The sequence below is a fragment of the Nelumbo lutea genome, chromosome 3 (assembly GCF_056320005.1).
Source record: "Nelumbo lutea isolate HS-2025 chromosome 3, American lotus-T2T, whole genome shotgun sequence".
In the NCBI taxonomy this organism is placed as follows: Eukaryota; Viridiplantae; Streptophyta; class Magnoliopsida; order Proteales; family Nelumbonaceae; genus Nelumbo; species Nelumbo lutea.
In genome coordinates, this window is record NC_142686.1 from 51,954,006 (window position 1) to 51,964,492 (window position 10,487).

The following is a 10,487-nucleotide window of genomic DNA, read 5'->3' on the forward strand; positions in this document are numbered from 1 at the left end:
ACAATAAGTGTTTTTTTCACTAAATACTCATAAGTGCTTATTAGAATAAATACTTATTTTTCAAATAAGCACTTCCAAACTTGGCCTAATAGGAAGAATTGGTATAGATAATTGAAAAATGGCATTTTGGGTCTAACTTCTCCTTAAGGTTTCGTTTGGTTTGTGGATAAAACTAGAATTGGAATCGGAATCATCTATTCTTGGCGCTTGTTTGGTTCAATCAGGAATCAAAATCATAACTCATCATATATCCACTTGTACCTTTCTAATTCAAGTCCAATAAAAAAAAAAAAACATAAAATCAAGTCCAAGTCCATCATATGGCAAAATATAACCAAATCCACCATATATCCATGTAATAAAAAAGTCTATAGTACTTAAGATAACCTAGTGGCAAAATATAACGAAATCCCCCATATAATCCATCTATTAAAAAATGTCGCAATATATCAAAATGTAATGATAATATGCATAACATATCACTTAGTGGTTATAGATAGATCCACCAAACTAGGATAGGAAAGCTCTAACATATATTCTCTCCTTATTACTTTTGGAAGTTATGAAAACACATTAAGCTTTGCTGCATTGGTAAACAAACTATTAATCGCTCTAAATACATCACTATTAGTTAATACCTCAATCTTCATAAATTCATCCACAATGTTATTTATCGACAATTTGTTTTTCACGTGCATCCTTATAAGCCATTGCAGAAGCTATAGTCTTAGAATGGATGCCAATATCCTCTATTAGTGACCAAAATATATTTACAATAGATGGAATTGTACCTCCAAATTAATCTATATTTCGACTACAACTTCATTGTCTCCTTTTCTTTAGTTTTCTTCTTCTTTGAACTACTTGTGCTTGTAGAAGTTGAAATGTTGGGTTGAGGAATTGATTGGCCCTCATCACCTAAATCATCATCATTGTTGTTAATATGTGTTTTATCATTTTTTGTCTCATCTACTTCTATATAGTGTAGAACTTCCTTAAAAGTTTCAATTGATTGGCCAATTGTCTTATTTTTGCCATAAATCTCTCCAAGTTTTCAAAACCATTTGAATTCCAAACCATACAGGCCACCCACATCCTTGTGAGATTAACATTATGAACAATAGAAGCTATATCAAAAGATAAATAAATAAAGGAACAAATAAAATGCATTAAGGACAATTATAAAAGATAACAAATGGGTGGACAACTTACCTTGCACCAACGCTCATATCAATCTTTTTTACTTTGAATCATATTCTTTGTATCATCCTACTTACAATCACTTTCCTTTAACATCTAAGTAATTGCAAAGTATTTTTGCTTAAACCATTTAAGCCTAGAATCGTATGAAGATTTGATTGTAAACTAGAATTGAGAATCTTTGAACGAATCATATCCACATGGGGTCGGTATTCAAATCTTGTAAACTTTCGATCAACGTCTTATCCTTTTCATCATGTCACTTGTGCTTGTTTTTCTCCCTACCATACTCAGAATAGGTAATTTCAACATTGGTGGACATCTTCTCAAATAAAGATAATTATTCAAAATTATATGAGAAAAATGGATAACAAAACTTGTGAATATGCAAAATTTAAAAAAGAAGTATAAAACTTGTGGACATTTAAAATGTAATAAAGAAACATAAAAATGAACTAGTATATAATTCATTCAATTAAGCTTTAGCTCTAGATCTCTAATCGTTAAACATGTAATGAGCTAGACTATTTTCAAAGTTGGCCCATTGATCATTAGGGATAATGGTAGTAATGTTCTTCACTTTGTCCTCCTCTTTTATTATCCTTGTCCGCTTCATTTTCATAATCCTCTCCAACTTCATCTCCATCAGATATGTAACTATTTTCAAGCCATTGTGATTTATGTTTGTGTCTAAATTGCGAAAAATGATGGACTGCTAAGAATCTTTCAACGTTGCTTAAGCATTTTAAAACACCTCTCTATGACATTCCTTGAACTGACTTCATATTAAAATATTCATCTACAATACGTGGTTGTTGCCTATCCCTCCATTTATTGAGGTGATATCGCCGGCCTCTAAAACTCTTTGCAATGCAATACCCGACATCCACCAAATAGTAATGGCCTTGACACATACGATGTATGAGAAAAAAGCATGTCAACAAATAAAATTGAATATTAAGATTAATTAATTCATTAATACTAACACAACTATTTACCTTGAGGGATCTTTAATCCATTAGGCCTCGATATTGCATCTTGAAGCATATGACCATCATGTGCAGAGCTTTCTCAATTAAGCAACACATGATTTAATTGCATGTCAGGTGAGCATACACCTAATACATTGGTGGTAATATTTACCTTTCTACTTTAACATAGTGTGTTAAAACACAATGCAGAAATATTAATCAATAAAATAATCAAATTATATGATATCTTAAAACATTTTCACTTGCTGTTAATGCATTCCTCCTTAATTAGGAGACATCGATTAAATTGATGGCGTATAGTTTCTCCACTTTTTAGGAAATCAACACCTATAGTTCTATTTTTATGGTGGTGAGCTAATGTATAAAGAAATATTGCAACAATTTCTTGTACTGACATGTTCCTAGTATCCCTCAACCCCCCAATATCTATAACCATCTTACATAATACACAAAAAGTGTGTCTATCCATTTTAGGATCACTTACCTAGTACATATGACTCTCCGTAGTGAGCCTATTTATATTTTCTATCCATTTCATCACCTTTCATGTTTACTAGATAATAATAACTGATATCTTGTTATTGCAAGATGCATGAACACAATATAATACCACATATTCAACAATACAATCAATAACATGATTATTGAACACATAATTTGGGTATTACGAGTTATTCAATTTAAATTTACGAGCAACATCAATTAAATGGGAACTAGAAACTATGACTAGAAAATGTGGGCATAAATTAAGAAAGAAAGAAAATGAAAAACAACTTGGATTAATAGATTGCTTAATCTTGCCATAGGATCTATTAATTTGTAAAAACAATTTACCCTTTCTTCCCAACAAAGTTACACTCACCATGGTGTCCATCACCTATTTTTACTATATTTTTTAGATTTCTTCACTAAGCAACTTACTTGAAAAGCTCTTGTTTTTTTTTTTTTTTGCCTTTTTATCAAAATTCCATTATGATTTTTATTTTGATATATAATCACAAGGACTAGTGCCAAATGGTAACTTAACATGGATATTTCAAATTGGGTGCAATCTTTGTGTCATAAAATTCAACTTTTAGTGTCAATTATGCAACCACTCCTTGTCCATGCTATGTCTATGTAACAGAGCTTGCAACCATACTATGGGTTTTGCAACTTTACAACTCATGATAATTTTTTTTACAACCGCTGGGGTTTGATTTTAATGGGTTAATTTATGTAGTCAAGATAGTTGTCAAAAAACATTATCTTAATTTTCTTTGAATTTTGCATAATACCTATTAAAAATAAAAGTTATTTATTGCACTACTTTGCCTTTTTTGAGGTTAAGAGCGGGAGGAGGTAGTTGTTTCATTCGACAGAAGAAATATGTACCTAAGGAAACAACTATGCAAAAAGGGAGCTTATTGCTCCATCCTCAACAAAGAAAGTTATGGAGCAGTGATGTTACTTTAGATAAAGCTCTTCCTAGACTCCTTCTACCTAAATGATCAACTTCAGCCTTTAGGTTCCTAGGAGTCCACTACAAAATAGATAACCTTATTTTCAAATTACCATTAAAAAAAAAAGAAATGCCTCTCATCAAGATGGTTTCCTAGCCTCCATGGACCTGAACAAGTTATGCTAGCCCGCATTATGGTGTTAGAGCCCCCCTTACTCGTTCTTGTGGCTAAAAACACTTAGGAATCTTGGATACACTTCATTAATTTATGGAGAGATGTTTCTGATGCATAGCTAGATACCGTTCTTTCAACATGTTTATACGCCTTTTGCTTTCAACAAACCTGGACTCATTTTTTAGGTATCATTCCTTTATTGGTATTATAATACATGATATGTCTCTCTCCTTAATATATATATATATATATTAGAAAAGATTGTAAAATCAATTCACATATGAGTTCATGCATATGATCTCTCTTTTTTCTTTTATTTTCCCTTTTAACCTTTTCAATTCCTAAAACACTCACCTTTTTTCCACTCTAAAATTGTTTTTTCTTAAAATTCTCTTGCCAATCTCTCATACTTTGACTCTATAAACCTATTATCTTACAATGTATTGCATCCTCAATAAGAAGGCTTCTACTTCAAGTGTGTGACTACCCTCTAACTCAAAAATAAAAAATAATAGGAATAGATAAATTTTAACACAAGAAAATAAAATATATATTAAGTGGGGTTGCTCTTACTCTAGCTCTCAAATCATGTTATGGTACCAGAGCTCTCAAGTCATGTTTTTCTAATTCATGTTAAGAGGTCATTTATTATCATTTAGTTACAAATCAAAGCAAACCTACCATAGCATCTTAGATCTAATAAATAAATTCAACCCAAATGCTTCAAAAACTAGTGAGTCTCAAACAAAGTACCAATATACAAGTTTCCCATATGGTTGTATGCCAAGTGGACCCTAAGGATCCTGCTTTTTGACTTGAACTACCCTATCTATCCGGTTCGGATGGGCTATACATATGTTGTTACAATGTGGGGCTACACTTCCACTTCCATCTGCATTGTAACATCATCTTCTTTTGGGAAACATGAAAAAGTTTAGATAATTTCTGTTACTCTATTTTTTTATTTAAAAAAAAAAAAAACTTTGTTCTTTCTTTTTCAAGTAGCTCGCCCTGACTCATTTTCCAATGGCAAATAATCTTATTCCCCCTCCCCATACAAATCCCAAACCCTATCGACACTAGTTAGTATTCTCTTGATTATTTACTTGTTTTAAAGAAAGTTACAAGGGGCATTCCCCCTTACAACCTCCTACCCTCTATAGCTTTCTTATAATCTATGTGAAGAAACGGATTGAAGAAGCAAACGTGGGGTGTTCTCCTTTACATTATAAGATGTTCTCTGGTTGTGGTTTTTCTCTGTTTATAGTTTTTCGAGTTCTAAAAGTTCCTTGTTGTTCATAACAAATACATGCGAAAGGCAAATATAGGTAGAGAAATGTAGCTGGTGGGAAGATGAAGATTTCAATGAAAACACATATTTTAATGGAGAAGACAAGGATTTTAATGGAAATGGTCTCATTTTGATTTTTTTTTTCTTTATTTGTCATCATCGGGAAGTTGCTGAAGTTGAAAGTTGGAAGAAAAAAGTTAATAAATTTTTTTATCGTTAAAAAAAAAAAAGAGAGTAATAGAGGTTATCTAATCATTTACACATTTTCCATAAAATTAGACGTGTTAGAACATGATCGGAAGTGTAGCCTGCATTGTAACAATGAATGTGTAGCCCATCTGAACCCCTATATGTCATATACTATCTGGTTGTGCATAAAATCCCATTTAAAAATTCTAGGGTCAATAGGTACCAAAAGGATCCTCTTGGAACAAATTGATGTTTATACTTTGTACTTTCTCTTCTTTGAATGGCCAGGGTTTGTAAATATATGACACATTTGTACAGATAGAAGACAATTATCTTCCACACAAACTTGTTTGGTTGGTGCCCATCTTACCTCGTTGGGGATGGGGTTGGTGGTAGCAGTGGCTAGTATGGAGGCTGAATATAGTTGCTCATACAAGAGCTTTGGTCGATTAGGGGATAGGAATTGCATTCTCAAAGGGGATCGGGAATGGCCATTCTCCCATACGGGAGAACCTCACTCCACCTATAATGGAAGTGGGATTTCCATTCCCATCAACCAAACACTATGAATTGGAATGACCCATTGTTTTGATGGATAAGTGGAAGATGTATTTTATTGGTTTTTGGCTTTTGCATTTTGTGTTTAAAGTGGGACCACATGTTAAAACTCTAAGATTCCCTTTTAAATGGTATTAGTTCTTTTGAATTTACATTTTAAAAGACTATTAACACCTTGAATATTTTTAATGTCCAAATTAACCCCCTGACTAATTGTTAGTACTTCAAAATCATTAACATGTACAAATACTTCTAAGCCCTTCCTTGGAAGTACTTATTGGAATATGTTCTTATATTAGGATGGGACCACACCAATAAGCCGTTACTTCTCGTTTCGGAAATAAGTCCAAAATAAGCACTTATAAAATAAGCTCGAACGTTGGGACTCTTTTTAAGAGTGCGGATCAGCTCCTTAAAGCTGAGTGCCTCACAACGGCTGATTTTGCCACACGTCCCTGGGTTCGTGTGTGAGCAAAACACGAGTGGAGGGGAGCAAACGTAGTTAGCATGGACAGCCATTACTCCACCAACCTAAATTCGATGGTTTTGCATTTGGTTCCCAAAACATTCACCCCTGCGTATACTCTCTCCAGGTCAGGGCTGAAGCCCTAGATCCCTCCCTCCACTGGTTGGTTGCAATTAATTCTCCAATGGTCACCGACGAAACGACACTCCAGCATTTCTAATTCCGTAGTCATCAAATTTAGGATTTATTTACATTTTTAAATAGAAAAAGTGACATCTTAAAATCTATAAAACAAATTTTTAATTTAAATTAACGATTTTTAAAAAATATATATATAATTGAAATGCTATGAATGGAATAAAATCTAATTAGATTGGATTTGAACACTGAACGGTCAGATTAGAATTGAGGCAAACCCATGCTTAACCCGAGCCGTTGACATCCCAACCTAGATATTAAGGCTACCCGACAGATAAATATTGGTACATCATCTAAAACTCGACGAAATCTATTTTTGTATGGTTTTAATGGAGAGAAATTATTGTGGGTTGACTTTTCAGGACAAGGATCCCGATCTCCCATGTGGCAACCCACTGGGCTTTGACTGACCATAGCCCATAGGTGACTCACCCACGGCTCTGTGGCCCGTGGTCCGGAGATGCTCTCTTTTTCTTTGAATTATTGAACCACGACCACGAGTCCAAGACCCAGTCCTTTATGGTGGCCAGTGGGTTCCACAAACGAGCCTCTACAGTATTCACCGCAATTGAATGATTGAAGGGATGGGGCGGCCCATTCATTCTGATTTCTGACCAGGTCCATTAATTAATATATTTGACTCCTGTATCTGCCTCGAACTCGATCATCTTCCTCTCCTTCATACAACTACAAGCGCACTGAACAAAGAAGGGAAAATGGTGGTCTCAGGCGCTGGCGAGGTGTCTACCAAGTCTGCATCGGATTATGACCGAATGAAAGAATTGAAGGAATTTGATGACTCGAAAGCTGGTGTTAAAGGACTCGTAGACTCTGGGATTGTGAAGGTCCCTCGTATATTCATCGACCCATCACTTAAATCCGATGAGAAGCTGGTTATTTCAATTGAGAAACGTTCAACGATTCCGGTCATAGACCTGAGTGGCATCCACGAAGATGCTGTTCGACGGAAAGACGTCGTCGACCAAGTCCGACATGCATCGGGGACATGGGGCTTCTTTCAGGTGGTGAATCATGGAATCCCTACCAGTGTTTTGGATGAGATTCTTCAAGGGGTTCGCAGATTCAACGAGCAAGACGTTGAAGTAAGGAAGAGATTTTACAGTCGCGACACCAAGAAAAAGGTGGTTTACAATAGCAACTTCGTTTTGTATCAGTCAGCAGCAGCTAATTGGAGGGATACCTTGTATTGCGTCATGTCTCCTAATCCTCCGAGCTCTGAAGAAATTCCCCAAGTGTGCAGGTACGCGTTGAACCCAATTACACATCAAGTAACTATATATTCCTTTACAAATTAAAAACAACAAGCACAATTTATCACAATCATCCAATCTGAAATGTTTTGTTTCCTTTCTGTGCTCTGTTTTCTCACATCTACTCCAGGGAGTTGGGGTTAGACTCAGGGTTTAGTTATATATGGGTATCCCAGTTCCCAAGACTGGGGCAACTATGGATGGATGCTTTCATGTGACAACACTTCTGTGTTTACCCGTGGTTATGAAATCAGCCGTGAAACGTCCGAGAACACAGAGTACAAGACTGGGTGAAGCCCGGTCTTGATGCTTTAGTTGTGAGTAACCTTACGCCTTTAATTTTAATATTAATAATTTTTATCTAAAAATACTTATAAATTTAAAAATAAGGCATGTATAAGTTGTAGTCAGTTTGGTTCAGTCAAGTTATGAATGTCATATTGCTCTTAGGGGTGTAATTTGGGCCCAAAGTTTTAAAACTCAAGTTTGAATTTAGATTAATTTAATTATAACTAAAAAAAGTTAATTTATAGATTAATTTAATTATGACTATAACCTAATTTTTTATATTTACAAAAAATTGTAACATTCATCCATTGATAAAGTAAAATAAATAAAGGAGAACACTAACAAATAAAATGGAAAAATAATTATTTTTATTAAGTAATTGGCAGTAATTTATTATTTTTCTAAAAATTATTATAATTAACCTAAATTATTAAATTATTTTTATAACAAAGTAATAAAATAAAGATTAATTATTGTAAACAGCATTACATCCCTTTCTTAAATATGTTATTTCAGTTTCCCTTAACAAATCCCATGCATCGCACCGGTTCCAGTAGTAATTAAGTTAAAACACAGAGGTATTAGGCTGTATTTAGCAATGGGATTCACAGTAGTTTTTGTGCTTAAATTGTAGAGATATAATGATCCAATACTCAGGGCAGGTTGAAAGATTGGCAGTTACATTGTTGGAGTTACTGTCTGAAGCTTTGATGCTTAAACCAAGCCACCTAGTAGACATGGGGTGTGCCGAGAGTCATGCCATTTTATGTCATTACTACCCTGCCTGCCCAGAGCCTGAATTGACAATGGGAACCAGCAAACATGACGACAACGATTTTATGACCATCCTTCTACAAGACCAGATTGGTGGCCTCCAAGTGCTGCATCAAAACCACTGGGTTGATGTGCCCCCTCTGCATGGGGCTCTAGTAGTCAACATTGGAGATCTTTTGCAGGCAAGTCTTCGTGGTTGTCTTTCTCTGTATGATTTTATTTCCACATTCATGGGTGGGCTCAATCGATCCAGCCCACAATAGGGCTTGGATTTTTCAGTGTTTTTGACTTTAGGTATTGGTGCTTTGACAAAAACACAACAAAGTTTTGTTTGGATGCAGCTTATTTCAAATGATAGACTTAGAAGCGTGGAACATAGAGTAGTTGCAAACAACGTAGGCCCCAGAGTGTCGGTGGCTTGCTTCTTCCCTACATCGGTTCAGGAATCCACCAAGAGGTATGGCCCAATCAAGGAGTTGCTATCAGAGGAGAATCCCCCTATTTACAGGGAAATTACGATCCCAGAGTTTAGTTCATACTTCTATTCAAAAGGACTTGATGGCAGCCCTATGTTAAATCATTTCAAGTTGTGACGACTGACGAGACGTCGTCTATACATTCATATATTTACCTCTTCGTCTCTCTACTCTACTCGTTGATTGATGAGAATGCGTAAGTTCAAGCACATGAAATTGTTTTAGTCTACTGTTTTCGATGCTCGTGGTCGTGGTCGTGGTCGTGGGTGGCGTTCGGACTTAACCGAAGCACTATCCTAGTATGCTATGGTAAATTTGGTTTTTTAAAGAGTAGAGATAAGAAAACTCTAATTCTATAATTAGAGTTGATCGAAGTGATCAGAAAAGGAGGCACGGAAAAATAAGTAGGGATATGAAGAGCTTTCTTCTAGGGGTGTCAATGGACCGGTTTGGGGTTGGACCCAATCCAAATCAAAATCAATTGGGACGGATTGCACAGACCACATATTGTATTGGACCAGTTCAGACTAAATAGTCTAAAGTTTGGGTTGGAACCGGTCTAAATTAAAATCAGTTCCGACAAAGTAGACGGTTTAGACATTGAATTGGACTGGTCCAAAATGGTCCATAGTATTCATTGGACCTGATCCAAAATGGTCCATAGTTAGACCTAACTTGGGCTACCTAAGGGTTAGCCTTAGGCCCAACATGAAAAATAGAAAAGCCCAACCATTTGAGCTTATGCCTAGCCCTAACTCCTAAGCCTAGCTTGAGGGCCAAAAATTATGAGTTGGGTCAGTCTGGGCTCAAGTACACCCACTTAATTTGCATCCCTATGGACTATTGACCACCAATTAGATGCAAACGCAATTTTCTTTTCAAGTTGCTTTACTTTTACATTGTATTTCTATCATTAATAAAAACAGTGCTATTTGTTATACTTATTTTTTAATATGATGAACATACATATATTAAAAATATATTAAGATGCACCCAAATGATTTTTTTATAAAATTTTTATACCTTTAGTAGTTTTTGTGTCTCTATCTTTTAAAAGTTTTTATTATTTATATATGACATCATAGGTTGACTTATTTGACCTAAAGGGTTGAACCATTGGCCCACCACTTGATTAGGAAAATTGTTTCATTTTCGGGTCAATTTTAAA

At 35.0% G+C, this 10,487-nt stretch overlaps 1 protein-coding gene across 1 annotated transcript; it reads left to right on the forward strand.

The window, feature by feature from the left end:
• Window positions 1-7,151: 7,151 nt before the first annotated feature.
• LOC148864949 (1-aminocyclopropane-1-carboxylate oxidase homolog) lies at window positions 7,152-9,528 on the forward strand. Its single transcript, XM_088975541.1, has 3 exons — window positions 7,152-7,771; window positions 8,704-9,025; window positions 9,185-9,528. The coding sequence occupies exons 1-3, from the start codon at window positions 7,227-7,229 to the stop codon at window positions 9,434-9,436; spliced, it is 1,119 nt and encodes a 372-aa protein (XP_088831667.1). The 5' UTR covers window positions 7,152-7,226; the 3' UTR covers window positions 9,437-9,528.
• The last annotated feature ends 959 nt before the right edge of the window (window positions 9,529-10,487 follow it).

Bases quoted from the DNA above. Each gene is read 5' to 3' on its own strand.
- LOC148864949 (XM_088975541.1), top strand. From the start codon at position 7,227: ATGGTGGTCTCAGGCGCTGGCGAGGTGTCTACCAAGTCTGCATCGGAT. The intron at 7,772-8,703 runs GTACGCGTTGAA...CTTAAATTGTAG, and splicing joins GAAATTCCCCAAGTGTGCAG to AGATATAATGATCCAATACT. The intron at 9,026-9,184 runs GCAAGTCTTCGT...GTTTGGATGCAG, and splicing joins ACATTGGAGATCTTTTGCAG to CTTATTTCAAATGATAGACT.